Genomic DNA, 16,716 nt, shown 5'->3' on the forward strand with positions numbered 1-16,716 from the left:
CTCCAAACCCATTACCAGCTCCACCTGAGGACTCAAGGTACAGACACCTTCCTCCTACCTTCTGGGGATTGGGGAAGCAAGCATTCATCAGTTGAGGCTGCTAACACATTTCTTCAAAGCTCTGAAAACCCAACGATTGTTCTCTATACCGAACGAAGAAAAGGTTTTTGAAGCTTGGCTCTCTGAGCACGATTTTCCAATTCTTAAGCTGCTTCTCAAAGCTGCATTGTTCTTCCCTCCCCTTAGAGAGCCCAGCAGCAGCAATGAATTAAAGTCAATGGGTGCAAAAGATTTGTCAGTTCTCCATTTCATATCTCTAGCAATTTGATATCTCTAGCAATAGCACTCCACAATTTCATTGTATCTCCAATGATCTACTAAGATTGCATTGCTTCTCGTAGGCGGCCATTAATTTTGATAAAAGGGAAATATAGCAGCTAAAGAGGTGCCTCCCTTGGGAAACTCTGAAGGTCACGACTACTGTGTGTGTATGTCCCTGCATACACTCCCATTCTCCCCACATAATATATGAAACAAAAATATGCATACATCTATGCTGGTATAATCACTTATTGAGAAATAACTGAACTTCTCTATTACACGGTCTCTGTCTCTGATATATTATAGAACTCCAGTTATATGCAATGATAGTACAATATTAACCATCTGTATTGCTTAAAAGCCAAAGGAGTGGTGTCAGTAGTGGGAGGGAAATCAAATCATCTCTTACACGGACAGTTTGTTTTGCCCTTGTAACCTCACCCCTTTTACTTTAGTGATGCCCATTCAGAAACCCCATTGCATCTGTGCTCATGTTTCTCCATTTAAGAAGCAATTACATCACTGGGGAATAGCACATATTATTTACCAGCTAGAGACCCTTTATGTTTGGCAGGCAAAGAAAGGGAGAGGGAGAAATTCAGATCCAGTCACCATCATCCTGCAACGGAACATAGGGAGCTGCTTTATTCCAACTCAATCCAATGGGTTCATCTTGCTTAGTCTGATCCACACTGACTGGCAACAGCTGTCCAAGGTTTCAAGACAGGAGTCTCTCCCATCCCAAGCCCTACCAGCAGATGGCAGGGACTGGGACCTGGGGCTTTCTGCACAGAAAGCATGTACTCTACCAGTGAGCTACAATTCTTCCCCCAACAGCAGGCCTACACATGCCTCCCACAACATTTAAGACCGTCAATAAATGCTAGATGCCTGCAGTTTGATATACAGGGCCTTAGCCTGCACCTCCAAATGGGTACCTGTTGGTCAGACCATCCACTGTCAGGGGCGGTAGGCATGCTGTGCCCCAGTGTCTCCATTCTGCCATTCCCCAAAGGAAGGATTGGCTGCCATTCACTTATATAGGAGAAACTAAGGTGATGTACGTTTCCAGGGAGCTCACACCAGAGACTCTGGCAGCAAGAGCCAGGTTCCTTATCCCCTGTACCACCAGGCCAATTGTCAGGTGAAAGAAGCTATTGACATGATTTTTGGGACACTGTTGTGCCACCTAGATAATGGTCGGAGGGGGGTACTGCTACTCATTGGCCCAGCCAGACCAAGTGATCTGGGGAGCAAATAGGAGTCCAGCTGGCCTTATATAAACATTGCCTTGGGTTTGATTCCTCAGGTTACGCAACTCGTCAGAAGTTGTAGCTGTTCTAGACTCCTGTGCCTTGTCATACCATCTGACCAGCTGTCTGAGCTTGACTATGAACCAGCCACTGGCCCCTCAGAAATTTGGTTGGTGCTCTGGATCTTAACTTTCACCTGACCTGGACTACCTACTTGCTCCCGACCCCACCCCCTTCGCCAGTTTCAGGACTAGCTCTGCAACAGCCTTACAAGTGGTGCAGTTCTGAATACTATTGGGGAGGGGTCTACATCTATTCCCACTCCCTAGGATCTCCATCTTTTCAGAATAAAAAATGATCCTATTTGAGTTTGTATGGAAGGAGGTGGTCTTTCAGATATCTGGGGCCGAAGTCATTTAGGGCTTTGAACACTAATGTCAGCGCCTTGAACTGGGCCCAAAGATGAGCTGGCAGCCAATGTGGCTGTTTTAGAACAAGGGGCTATGAGAGTTCTAAAAGCAACCTCTGCCAATAATTTTGCTACTGCATTTTGGACCTGTTGAAGTTTTTGGGTCGTCTTCAAGGGCAGCCCCAAGTAGAATACATTGCAATAATCCAATCTGGAATTTACCAGCATTTTGGGCATCCTGGCCAAGTCAAGTTGCAGAATTGTGCCCTGCTTAGTGCAGAATTCCAGTTTTTCTAGCATCCACAGCCTGTGTTACAGTCTATGCTTCCATTTCCATTACCCATCTACATAATTCCTCTCAAGCCCTTTTTAACAGTAATTTTGCATCTCCTGTTCTATTTTTCTCCTCCAACAAGCCGTCTCTCTCATTAACCACACTAATTGAAGGTCAAAATGATCATCAGGTATGTGTGTTTATATAACACAATTCATTTTTATGGCTGTAAGAGGAACAGAGACATTTATAAAATGATCTAAATCCCCATTCATTCACAGCAACAGAGTAGCTGTTCTGCTTTCTCTCTCTCTTTTTTAAGTGTGGAAGCAGCAATTTGCAAAATCTGCTAGCGGCAAGCATTTGGGGTCAGCATTAGGGAGACCCTTCCTTTCAAATGGGAGAAGGGAGAAGCTAAAAATACATCCTATTCATACCACTTTGAGGGTCTTTGGTTTTTTTGCAAACCTTCAAGCACAGTGACACCTCAGAGTTCGGGAGCCGGGTGCTTCCATTGACTGATGAGGAAAAATATGGTACTGGAAGGTTAAATGGCTAACAAAGGCTAGAAGCAGGGGCAGATGAAGATAAATTACAAATCTGAATGTTTGGAGGAGGGGAGATTTTGCTCCCAGACAACTGACAAAAATAATTAGGGTTGCCAGCCAGCATTTGACAGGCACAACCAGTAAAACTGTGTTCTGCCAGGTAATCAGTGCTGAGGTACAGAAATCTAATAAACAAAAACTTGTGATTCTGCTACCTTTCACCATCCTTAAGCTGTCATGTTACACCTTGGGCATAGTTGTGACTGGAGCTGAGCCAAAAATGTCATGAAAGACATGTTTTTGGTTGGGGCTGGAATTCTGAGAAGTTCTCCAGCCCCTTTCCTCCCAGAAAAAAAGACCACTTTGCAGAATTTTCTATAAATATTCTCCACGGTTTTTTGGTGGCAGCCACTGCCACACACATACACACTGGCCCAGATGGATGCTAGGTCCTGGGCATTGCAAAGGATGTGACCTGGTGGCCAGAAGGGCAACACCAATACTGATGCTGCTACTTATAGCTGTTTGCTGTTTCCCTGGTGGCCAGTGGCGTAGCGTGGGGGTGCAGGGGGGGCCGGCCGCACCAGGCGCAACATCTGGGGTTAGGGCAAATCCACGGGTTAGGGGGTGCAAATTCACGGGTTAGGGGGCGCAAATCCACGGGTTAGGGGGCGCAAATTACTTGCCTTGCCCCGGGTGCTGACAACCCACGCTAAGCCACTGCTGGTGGCCCACTGGAATGCAGAGTTAACCAGGGCTATTGAAGCACCCTCTCTGATTGCATTGAGCCCGGACAGCCCCATAGTTTTCTCCAGGGCTGAGGGCTAGAGCATCGGTGGTGGAAAACTCATTCTGAATCGGACCAGACACAGGTTAGAGCTCAGTGTCGAGCCTACCAACTGGCTATAGTTGGATCAGAATACATCAAACAAATTTAGAGTTACTTTTAGATATATTCCAGGTGGCTGGAACTAATTGAGAGAGATCTCTCATTAGCTTTCAAGTTGTTTCCAGGTACAATTCAGAGTCCTATGCAGCCTTACTGTTACCTGTTATTGTGTGGTGCATGGCTACAGAGACAGAGCCTTATCTGTGGTAATGCCCCAGCTCTAGAAGGCTCACTCTAGGAACACTCAGCTGGTATCTTGCTATCTTTTCAGAGCTAGGTGACCACCTTTTCCCCATACATTTAATATATAACTTTTGAGAGCTTCTGGTTTTAATTTTCATATTTTTATGCTGGGTTTATGTTCGTTTCGTGGTTCTTCCACTATGATTTTAATTGCAGTTCTGTTGTGTTAAACTGTTCTTGAAAACAGTTAGCTTTGGCTAAAGTGGGGGGGGGGTGCTAAACACCTTTTTTTACAAGTAAGAAAAATAAATCCTGATTTCATGCACTCTCAAATTTCTTGCCATTGCAGAAATGTGCTGAATCATTTTCCCCAGACCAACATTGACTGTCCTTCCTGTCTCTTGCCTTGTGCAGTAGCAGGAGTCAAAGTCACATATAAATATTCAGAACCTCCCTAAGGTGATATGACAGGACCTCTGATTACCTGACCTTTCTCAGGTGAATATGTGTGCGAGACAAACAGTGCATAGTTTATTATTTTCCAACAGCAGCACACAGATGTTAAGTGCATTTAAATCCCGGCAAGCCAATGCAACATGACAAACAATAAACTCCCCACATCCCTCCAGCGCAGCAAGATTGGTATTTCAGAAAAGCTAATGCAGACACATATAATTTCCCTGAATACAGCTATTTTGTATATTCTGCAGAGGTTGCAAGCCAAGTTAAGTAATGAAGTGATCCATAGCACAGAAAGATTTCATTTTAACTGGAGAGGTAAAGATTCAGTCTCCAGCTTAGCAAGGAACTCATTGGATGCCAGATGAACTGTGCTGACCCCAGGCCCCCTTGCCCATCATGAATCTACATCCACATGAGCTACTGAAGGCTGACCATGATGTCATTCCAAATCTATAATGGGGAAATTTCACAGGATTACAACCCAGACCCCTCTGATTCAGACCCAGATTCACATCATCTGCTGAAGAGGTCTCATGGCCCCTGAAGAACCCAAACACACTATTAAAGGAGCAGCATTCTGTGGAGGGCAAACTTGGCAGCAGCAACTGACCATTCAAGAAGCACGACTGTTTCTTCAAAGTTCCCAAAGATGAAGGCAGAGAGCACACAATCCAAGGGGATTCCCTGGTGACAAAGCACACAGCATGGACCCAGAATTCTAAGAGTGGAGTCATCACGCCCTGCTTGTGGATAAAAGGACTCAGCTGAGCTTTGTTGAGTCAACTCCTACTGTTCCTGGGAGCTTTCCCAGATCCTGCAGTACCTAAAAGCCAAAGCAGGCGTGGTGTGCAAGATCCATCATGGATCTTGCAGCCTTTAAAACCTTTTTAAAAATGGAAGTGCAAATGATACCAACAACTGGCATTCAAAAGCATTTTCGCCTCTAACCATGGAGGCAGAGCATAGCCATCACGGCTAAAGGTAAAGATACCCCTGACTGTTAGGTCAAGTTGCGGACGACTCTGGGGTTGTGGTGCTCATCTCACTCTATAGGCCAAGGGAGCCGGCGTTTGTCCACAGTTTTTTCCAGGTCATGTGGCCAGCATGACTAAGCCACTTCTGGTGAACCAGAGCAGTGCACAGAAATGCCTTTTACCTTTCCGCCGGAGCGGTACCTATTTATCTACTTGCACTCCGACATGCTTTCAAACTGCTAGGTGGGCAGGAGCAGGGACCGAACAACGGGAGCTCACCCTGTCACAGGGATTCGAACCGCTGACCTTCTGATCAGCAAGCCCTAGGCTCTGTGGTTTAGACCACAGCGCCACCTGTGTCCCTTTAGCCATCACAGTTACTTGCCATCAATTGGTCTAATCCTCTTTTAAAGCCATCCAAGTTGATGACCATCACTACCTCCCGGGGGTGCAACTTTCAAAGTTTAACTATGCGCTGCATGAAGGAGTACTTTCTTTTATCTGTCCCAAATCTTCCAACATTCAGCTTCACTATAGGAACACAAATACCATCACTGAGAGGGAGAAAAGCTTTTCTCTGCTTTCTCCACCTCATGCTTAATTTTACAACTTCTATCATGTTGCCTCTTACTCACCTTTTTCTCCAAGCTAAAAAGTACATGCAGATTGGGTAGACAGCCTGCTCTGGATAGTGTTGCACTCCTGCTGAGCAAGCAGGTTTATAGCTTGCAGGTGCTCTTGGAGTCGCTGGTGTTTTTTGGAGCCCAGCTGGCTCCAATGTCATGAAGCACCTTTACCCAGCTATGGCTGGTTCAGTAGCTACTGCCTTTCCTGGAATGGCTTAGTTACAGTCATGCATCCTCTACTAACCTCTTGATTATATGATTCCAGTGGACTCTATCTGGGGCTATCCTTGAAAACTTTCAAGGTTTCAGCACATACAACTGAAAATCATTGAAGCCCAATTCTCTTGCAAGAATAACTACAAGATGAATCAAACAGGTAAACAGGTAATTTGCCAATTATCTTTACACTGACCAACCTGGTTAATAATTGATCCTCCCTTCACACAATCACACAATAAAAGTTTTGTTTAACAATAATGACAACAATAATAAAATTATGTCTCTCATCGGTTGATCACACTGCTGAGGAGGCCAAGTTTTACAGCTGCAAAAGCATTTAAGATGCTTCTAAAGCCAATAGCACTCATTCGCAGATCTGACGAGGGCATTTCTCCATTAACAAATGATGTATGTTTCTGGCACCGGGCTCAGCGGCTGCCATTGAGCAGCACACGAATGCCAACAGATGCTCACTGAATAATGGATAAGAGATTTTACTGTTTCCTCTAATCTTACAGTAGCAGTGCTAGCAAATGTTTCCTCTTTGATGTCAGGGTCCATAATCAGAACATGGACAACAAGGGAGAAGGGATATCAAAACATAGGCTCTTGTTCCAACCTCAATTTATATGGCTCCATCATTTCCTTCTTCAGGTGTCAGGTGGTGATTGGCAACGGAAAGAAACCAAAGCAGGGGAACAAGGGAACGAGAGGAGGTAAATGCATGCCTAGGGAAGCTGAGACTGCAAACGTACCAAAAAGGAAAAAAAGAACAATTAATCTTAAGTGTGTGAGGAGGAACTACGCCCCCAAACAGTTCAAGGAGGATGGAGCATGCTAAGTAGCCATGGAATGTTGAAAGTCAATTGGAAAAGAAAAATGGGGAAGGGGTGGGAAGAACAGAGTGGAGTAACCTGGAAGAGGGAATGGCTGGCTGGCTGGCTGGCACTCTGAGCAGGTGCACTCCTATTAGTAACTAAATCTAAAGTGCAACATTTACTAATATTTGTCATTCAAAGAGCTGAGTGGACCTCATATGTAGAGGCTTATGTTTTTCTGCCTTGTGTACAGGGGACTTTAGAAATTCTTTAGAATCTTGGTGTGTGCAGGATTGAGTTTACCATATGGCTGCACAGTGGTTAACAATGCTGTGTGTGTGTGTGTGTGTGTGTGTGTGTGTGTGTGTGTGTATGTGTTTGTTTGTTTCCTCATTAAAATGTATCCAGTGCTTTGCAACCTACCCAGACTGTTTCCCTTGTTTTCTTCCTAATCCAAAAAAGGTTCTCTTGGAGGAGTTACCTCATGACATCTTCCCCTGAGCCAATTTCAGATTCTCAGTTTCTCATTTTTCCAATCCTGAATTCAGTTCTCATCAAGATCAATCTGCATTTTAGTGCTACTATCTCCTAATTTTACATAGGAAATTTTGCTTAATATACACATTTTTGCCCATTTCCCATAACATAACTCATTTTGCATCTTTTTTGCTAAAACATGCATTTTTATGTGCACTTTACCAGCAATGTATATTCACTTTTGTACACATTACTTAGCTTAAGAACTGCATTGCAAAATTCAGAGAAGTGTGAATTTCAAAAGTTGCCTAGGTTTCAATTCAAAGTGTAAATTAGGTAAGTTCACCTTTAAATGAAAACTACATCAAATTTCTCCCCCATCCCTATGCAGGAAAAGGAGATGCACAGAGGGAAAGCATTTGGGGCAGGGAAATTATAACCAGAAAAACAATCTTTGAAAAGGGATATGCACTTTCTCCCTTCTGCCACATTTCTGCTCCAAAGAGCAACCTTCTCCATTAAAAAGAAGAAATCAAATGCAGATGGGGCTTCATCCTATACACTTGACTGGAGCCTGTTTCATCGATGGACCTGTTCATCTTTCCTTCCAGAAAGTTTCCTCTATAGTCCTCCCCTGCTCCCCTTTTCTGGCCAGCAAGTTGGTGGCATGAGCTTTGATAAATGATGTACAGTCATCCATCTTCAAGGCTAGCAGGCAGATGATGAATGGAGTACATTTGGAAAGCAGAGAGAGGAAGTTGGGGGGGGGCACGTAAAATTGATAGCTTAGAAAAGAAACAAAAATTCTGTATTGGCAACAGCTGTGAGGTTTTTTTCTTTTTTAAAAAAGTTTTATAAAGAAAGGATGCAGAAAAAAATATTAGTAGAACCAAAATCAAAATGCTGATAAAGCACAGAACAATGAGACATGGGTTAAACTCTTTTTAAAATTCATTTTTCAGGATGGGACATCAACTAAAGCTGCAATCTTAAATATATTTACTAGGAAACTAAAGCCCCAGGTATGCTGGTGTGTGTATATACATATATATGAGAGAGAGAGAGAGAGATCACCCATCCAGCAGAGGAAAACCAATGCTGGCATAGATGCATGCTGTCAGTGCCCACAGGATCTGCTCAGCATCACCATACCCTCAAAAAGGAAGAGGGGGAAGTGGGGAGATTGACCACTTAAACTTGGCACTGACAACACACTGTGGGGGGGCGTTGGGAAGATACAGCTGCAGACAATAGCAACCTTCTTACAGAGGGTTTGCAGCACAGTCACCGCCTCTTGCAGCCATTCTGGTCCCCTGCAGCAGAATGTGGTGAACGTTTGTCAAGACCTGCTGTGAGAGAGGGTGTTCGATTTGCCTGTCTCTGCTCTGAGCTGCTGTGCCATTTGGGGGCTGCGTCGCCTTCCATGCTTGCAGCAAACCTTACTTTAATGGCTTGTTCCTTGGCCTGTGTGCGAGAGACTGCCATCACTGGGCACTAGGGACTTTGGGCAGGTCTGTGTCTGTTTAATGTTCTGCTTGGTCTTGCTGTTTGTGTGTGTGTTCTGGCTGTGCCATATATACCTGTTTGTACCTGTTTGCCTGTACATGGGGAGGGTGTTTGTCCATGTTCATTCATGATTGTGTGTGGTGGGGGCGCTGTGCATGCCAAGTGAGCAGTGTGTGCTGATTCTGTGACATCAGTGATGTTGCTGAGGGTGCTTTATAAATCTTTGTGTTTCCTCCACTGGGCTCACGTGATTTCTGCTGGCATCAGACCCTCCCAGATGATTCTGAACAGGGTTTAAATGAAGTTTTTAAGTTGGGATGTTGCCAGCAGACATAAATCATGCCTATAGTTTCGATTGCTCTGTCTGTTTCATTTAAGCTAATGGAACTTCCAGGTAACCACATAGAGGATTAGGGTTAACATGGGGATATGTAAAGGTTTCCCCCTTCAGGGGGAAAAAACCCCAAAGAGATATTTTAAAATACATTTTGCTTTAAGTTGTGCTGCCACAAATATATGGCAGTTTAGAAAGTGAACCTGATGGGTTTGAAAAGACTGGATGTGCACCAAGCCTTACATGGCCCCTAGCTAATATTATTGTAATTCAAACCACAATTGATTGCAAGTTAATTTGAAGTTTGTGCGCTTAGCTAAACTCTGCTTGCCTGCCTTCTCTTCAGGAGTGACTGGCATGACACTAAGGTAGCACCATTGCTGACATTCACCTCAATGGTTTTGCAGGATGGGGCCGGGTGCAGTGCATGTTACTCTTGTTGTTCTTTAAAAGTGATTTAAGTCACCTACAAGCAGCCAGCTAGTGCACGGGGCTCCCTGTTACCAAAACATGTGAAAAATTAGGAGGCCATGCTCATTTTGTTAATATGGAAACTCACATACCATAAACAACTTCACAGCTTGGTTATGATTGGTTCAATAAAACAAGGGAATAACTAAACCCAACTACATAACCCCAAGTGAGTTTCAAAGTCCACTCAGTTCCATACGAACGAGGGTCACTGAAAGCACACATTCAAGAATGTCTCTTTTGAATGAGCATCTTCACTTCCCACCTGTCCTCTTCAATGCTCAGGAGACTTTCATTGCCAATGTTCTTCAAGAGAATCAGTCAAAATGTTTGCTGAAGAACAAGGATGACCCGGTGTTCCTGCTGATTAGTTGCTAATGCTCAGTGCTGATGAGTTTATGTTCACTGACTAGGAGCTGATTATTAGTTGTTGATGATGAGAATCCAATGTAAGATTTGGTGGGCTTCCACCTTGTTTATGAGTCCCCTTACTTTCAATCTGCTTATATATCTGAGAGTAGGAAATGTAGCAATAAGACACCAGGAGTCTTCATTACTGTAAGGTAAAGGTAAAGGGACCCCTGACCATTAGGTCCAGTCGTGACCGACTCTGGGGTTGTGGCGCTCATCTCGCTTTATTGGCCGAGGGAGCCAGCGTACAGCTTCCGGGTCATGTGGCCAGCATGACTAAGCTGCTTCTGGCGAACCAGAGCAGTGCACAGAAACACCGTTTACCTTCCCGCCCAAGCGGTACCTATTTATCTACTTGCACTTTGATGTGCTTTCGAACTGCTAGGTTGGCAGGAGCAGGGACCGAGCAACGGGAGCTCACCCCGTTGCAGGGATTCGAACCGCCGACCTTCTGATGGGCAAGTCCTAGGCTCTGTGGTTTAACCCACAGCGCCACCCACGTCCCTCTTCATTACTGTACCTCACTCAAAAGGTAACTTGACTTCATGGGGGATGTGGATTGTTGTTTTTATTTTGATTATATATTTTGTGGTTTTCTATTTGGATTTTGCTCTGTGAACCGCCCTGAGAGTCTAGGGTGGTATATAAATTTCATTATTATTATTATTGTCAGTGTTGAATACCACCAAAGGACTTCTTCGAATAAGGTGCCACCACCTACATGGACAAAGAAGATGCTTTAAACCAAGTCAGACCATTAGTCCATCTAGCTCAGTATTGTCTAGTGCAGGCATCCCCAAACTCGGCCCTCCAGATGTTTTGGGACTTCAACTCCCATCACCCCTAGCTAACAGGACCAGTGGTCAGGGATGATGGGAATTGTAGTCCCAAAAGATCTGGAAGGCCGAGTTTGGGGATGCCTGGTCTAGTACATTTATTGGCTGTGGCTCTCAAGGATTTCAGACAGGGGGCTTTCCCAGCCCTAACTGGAGATGTTTGGGATTAAACCTGAGACTTCCTGCATTCAAAGCAGATGCTGTACAACTGAGCTACAGCCCTTCCCTTTTAGGAATTAAGTAATAAAGTAATAAATTTGCACAAACTTGATCTTAAAGAAAATAAAAAGGAAGGAAGTGAAACCTCCATTGTCATAAGCAAAAGGTATAATTTATTTACTGGCACTGCTCTGCTCATCTCTCACACCAGCAGAGCAGCTGGTTTCCACTGTAACTTCTGCTTCTTTAACCCAGATTCTTCCAGTTGAGCTAACAGAGACACTCAAAGGTTGTGGGACTTGTTCTGAAGTTACACCAGAGAGCAAATGGCTTACTGTATAATGTAACACATGATAACTTTCAGAGTACTTCAAGGCCAGAGGGGACCATTAAAAGTTGTCAACATCTGACCTTGTGCACATAATTGGGTCACACAGAAATCCACCCAGTTAATTCCTGCCTCAAATCAATGTTGAGAGATCATGGCCCTCCATTATCATAGCTTTTGCTTGGTTCTGAAGTTTTTGTCATAGTGAGATCTCCATCGGCTAGGGAGCCAAGGCATGAGGATGCGCCAAGAGGTCTGAAAATACTCAGTTCTTCAATGAAATTTTCCTGCTAAAGGCAGACTGCAGCTTCCACCTGGACCTTTTCAGGATGCTGCTCCTCAGATTACTGTGCAAAGTGGACATGTGGCCCATCTCACACCAACACTGTCAATCTATTGATAGACAGCAATTATCTAAGGTGTCAGGCAGTCTTCCAGCTCTGCTGCCTGAGGTCCATGTAGACAGGGGTGTCAAAGACTGGGGATGGAACTTCTGCACATAAAGCATGGGATTCACTACTGAGCTACAGCCACACATATTTGGAAATCATCTGCTGGACTATACATGGAGTCTGGCACTAGGAAACTGCAATCTGAATGAAATGCAAATCAAATGCTGTTGTGTAATAAACTTGGCATAATGAACATGCTTTTGTTAAACTCTGAGGAAATAACCAAGAAACAAAGTAGGGGGCTGGTGTACCAACAAGGATGTGTGAGCATCCTGCTGCTTGTCCCAAACAACAAACTGTGCTCTTCAAGTGATCCATAGTCCATGCTCAAAACCGCTCTGAGGGATTTTCATGTGTTCAGTACAAGCACTTAGAAAACTTAATTTAATTTAGACAACACTCTTTTTCCCCTGGCCCCTTCTTCCCCAAGTGGTTGCACACTCAGTAGCAAATGACCTGTATGGAATCATTGCCTGCTGAGAATCATGGGGCTGGTAGTATTTCTGATCATGGGATCTCACCCAGTAGTTCTTTCAGCTTTTTGAAGCTTTTTAAAGACAAGAGTGCACATCCAATTACACTCAGCTTTCTATTTCCTCTGTATCATGACACCCAAGAGGACATGATCAATTCTTCCCACGGTTTGCAGTACTTCCACTTCATCGATCAGTTTCTCTCTTTTGTTGAGGACCCTCCCTTTTAGTGAGGACCAAGTCCAAGATAGATGTTCCCTTTGTTGCTTCTTCTACCTTCTGGTAAATGAAACTGCCAATGGGGAAATTTAGGAATTTGTTGGATCTAACATTCTTGGCAGAGTTTGAGTTCCAACAGGTATCAGGTTTATTGAAGTCTCCTATGACTACTATATTTCTACTATAGTTCCAACAGGTATCAGGTTTATTGAAGTCTCCTATGACTACTATATTTCTCCGTTTTGAAAGTCTGATAATCTGCTCTATGAAGGCATTATCTAATTCTTCAGTCTGGCTTGGAGGTGACACAGTAACGTCACTGTTGATTCCCTCTCCTACAATTTTCCTCCATATACTGTCAATCTGCCTTCTGTGCTCCAGGTCATGGATCTTTTCACAAGTGTATACATCCTTTACATATAATGCTACTCCTCCTTCCTTCTTGTTTGGTCTATTCCTTTTAAACAGGTTATACCCCTCAATTCATATATTCCAGTCATCAGTCGCATCCCACCAGGTTTCAGTAGTGCCTACCAGGTCATATTTGCCATCCTGTATTAAAAGCTCCAATTCTTCTTGCTTGTTTCCCATACTCTGTGCATTAGTATAGAGAAAACTGACACCACAAGCTGCTTCCTTCTTGTAGTTACCTGCCCTTTGGCAAGTTTCTGTACCACCACCTCAGTTTCCTGTGCAACAATGAAGCTATTATCTCCAGTACCATGTGTTCCCCTGTTATCTGTAATATTGTCTCCCTCCCCCTCAGGATTTAGTTTATGGCTCTCCTAATCAGGTTCATGAGACTCTTAGCAAACACATTATTGCCAACTGCTGAGAGATGCAGCATGTAGCCCATCTCTAGCCATAAGTCCTTCCTCCAGGAAGTGGAGACCAAAGTCCAAGAAGCCAAACCTTTCCTGACTACATACATCTCAGCTTGATATATCCCAGCATGACCTCTTATATTCCAGTTTGATCACTTAGACCATCCTTAGCATTGCTAGTTGTTACAAGGGGCCAGACTTCAAGTAGAAATCAGGGATTTAGTGCTGTTAGTCCCATGTTGGGTAACATTCTTCCAGCAGAGATTTCACAGGCATCCTTGCTTTTGACTTTCAGGCATCTCTTGAAAACCATTTTATGCTGACACACTTTTGTGGCTTTTTAAATTATTTTTTTAAAAAAATGATTTCCCAGTCATCTTAACTATTATCTGTATTTTATTTTTATTTTTTAAAAGAACAACACTGTGTTCCTGTGTTTTATATTTTAACTGCAATGCACCCTGATATTTTATGATATATTGGTATAGAAATACTTTAATATATAAAATGAACAGTATAAGGTTTTGAAGAAGGAGACTTCAAAGACTGGAGAGGGGGTGCAAAACCTCTCAATTTTAAGAGTTTCACAAATTGCCAATTATTTATCTGCTATCCCTAAAGATGGGGTTGCAGGGAGAGGAGGGACTTGACTTTTAGAAAGCTTCCTCTCCAAGCTCAGTTCCTCTAGCAACAACTTCTAATTAACTTTTCCAGATGTCTCAGGCAGCAACTGCACTGATAACACTATGCCATCGAACATGCTTAGCAATATTTTTGAGGCCTTATCAAGTGTGTGAAATCCAGACAGCTGAGATAACTTTACAGAAATAGAGCTAGGACCTGCTTTTATTGAAACATAAAACCTTCATTCAAAGTGTTCTAATCCAACCAACAGACATCTTAATGTGCTTGTGAACATTTCCCTTCTCTGAATGACAGATATTTTTTAAAACCCTCCTTTTTCATACCTTGTTCTTAGATTTCCCTGCTGAGGCAACCCATCGTAGACAGACAGCACATCAAAATCTTCCTCTAGCGCAAAGGACTGGAATACAAGCTGCACTCTGTTCTGCTCCTTGGCGGTGATTGTCCATGTACAGTTTGCATAATTTGGATAGCCGTACGGGAATCCTGGACTTTGTATTGTCCCGTTTGGACCTCGCAAAACGTAACTGCAGTTCTGGGCTGGGGAGAAGAGGAAAGGAGAAAAGATGACAGAAGCTGCATTATTGCTGCAGGATTTTAGCTGGGCAACACAAGAGCCATCACTGAATCATTAGATTATAGCCCAATCATAGTAATGACTAGCTCCCCCATAAACTCAAAGGCCACAAAACAACTAATTGATTTCAATGGATTTGATCTGAACTATACTATCATGAAGGCAAGTGCTTCTTTTGTTCATGAACATACTGAGCAGGAGATCCTGCTGACAAAGGTCTTGTTGAGGGGCAATTTCCCCCCTGTTCATTCAGCTCCTTGTGCCATCTCTCTCTAATTTGTGGAAATGGAAGGGGAATCAGCAAGAGTCATCCCTCTCCCCCTCCCAATCCTTCACTGGTAGGGGAACCACATGAGCAAGACCACTGACAGATGTTAAAATGGGGTCACACTTTGGGGCAGTCCAAGGCTGACAGAAGCCCCAGACTCTTAGGTCTCAATTTTAAAAAATCAATTGGTTGTTTCTAAAGAAAGTTGGACCACAAAGCATGAAGGCAGTTCTTAACTTCTGCTAACATCCACTGCTGTTGCGAAGCAATCAGAGGAAGGAATGTGGACCACTCCTAAAGATGTAAGTTTCACAAGGAAGTTGTGGACTTGGATTGAATTTGGGAGACTCTGGAGTGAGAGTGCTGTAAGAGGAGAGCAGCCACCATAAATGCCTTTGTTTGTTTCACTGCTTTCTGAACATAGAAACATAAGAGCAGCCTTGCTGGATCAGACAAAGACCTCTACAGTCCAGCATTCTCTTCTCACTGTGGACAACCAGATGCCTATAGGAAGCTAACAAGCAGAGCATGAGCCCTATCAATTTTCTCAATAAGCCAATTGGCAAGAGTCTTGTCTGTAAACTTTTTTTAAGTCAGCCCACCAGATCCAGAGACCTAATTGAACATTTCTGCTGCCACAGGCTCATTATGCATTACTCATTGTTACATTGCTCTGGCACCCTATCAGCCAAAGGGATAGCAGAAATAAAGCAATAGCCCGGTAGTAATTTGAAGGTGAGCAAATGTATAATTACATAAACGTACATAGATTATGAGGAATGAGGCATCCAATAGCCAAATAAAGCTTATGCCATAATATTTATCCATTTATTAGTCTTTAAGTCACAGTTCCTTTTGTTTTGCTAAAACTGCACTACCTTCTACTTTACAGGTCTGCTGTAATGATAAACCGTGTTTATGGAAGACAATCTTAAGGTAAAGGTAAAGGTACCCCTGCCCATACGGGCCAGTCTTGACAGACTCTAGGGTTGTGTGCTCATCTCACTCTATAGGCCGGGAGCCAGCGCTGTCCGCAGACACTTCCGGGTCACGTGGCCAGCGTGACAAGCTGCATCTGGCGAGCCAGCGCAGCACACGGAACGCCGTTTACCTTCCCGCTGGTAAGCGGTCCCTATTTATCTACTTGCACCTGGGGGTGCTTTCGAACTGCTAGGTTGGCAGGCGCTGGGACCGAACGACGGGAGCGCACCCCGCCGCGGGGATTCGAACCGCCGACCATGCAATCGGCAAGTCCTAGGCACTGAGGTTTTACCCACAGCGCCACCCGCGTCCCTGGAAGACAATCTTACTCGGCTACAAGTGATCGCCAAAGAAAGGATGAGAGACTATAAAACAATATGGTAAATTTAAAACGCTCTTAGAAAAAAGAGGATAGTTCAAAGGAGAACTCAAGTGTGCAAAGACTACATGCAGCAGGGGAGCATGAATTGCAACCTGCCTGAACGCCTCACTCATACAAGCTAGTCCCAGCAGGCAGCTACACATTAGATCTGCTGCGGATCTACATGTAATGTCTGGTTGTGTCCCAGATTCCTTTTTCCTTGATTTTTAGGGCTTTCCCCCCCTAATTCCAAACCTGCCTCCCATCCCACACACCCATTCAAAATCAGAGAAAGGCAGGCAGGAAACAGACTTTTTATTATTAGCATTTTTAAATTTATCATTAGCCACATCCCTGTAAGTACCTAGCAGCCCAACAGGTCTAGTGAGCATAAGCTGCCAAGGGGGGCATAGATCTG

The 16,716-nt window shown here is 43.9% G+C and overlaps 1 protein-coding gene across 2 annotated transcripts in view; it reads right to left on the reverse strand.

Moving 5' to 3' along the window:
* CSMD2 (CUB and Sushi multiple domains 2) overlaps positions 1–16,716 on the reverse strand; it is a 477,324-nt gene that overhangs the window by 401,828 nt on the left and 58,780 nt on the right. For both annotated transcript variants that reach the window (XM_028738980.2, XM_028738982.2), the window contains exon 2: positions 14,435–14,651. In XM_028738980.2, coding sequence (XP_028594813.2) covers positions 14,435–14,651 — 217 coding nt within the window. The remainder of the gene's footprint in view (positions 1–14,434; positions 14,652–16,716) is intronic.

This window comes from Podarcis muralis, chromosome 7, assembly GCF_964188315.1.
Source record: "Podarcis muralis chromosome 7, rPodMur119.hap1.1, whole genome shotgun sequence".
NCBI classification, from domain to species: domain Eukaryota; kingdom Metazoa; phylum Chordata; class Lepidosauria; order Squamata; family Lacertidae; genus Podarcis; species Podarcis muralis.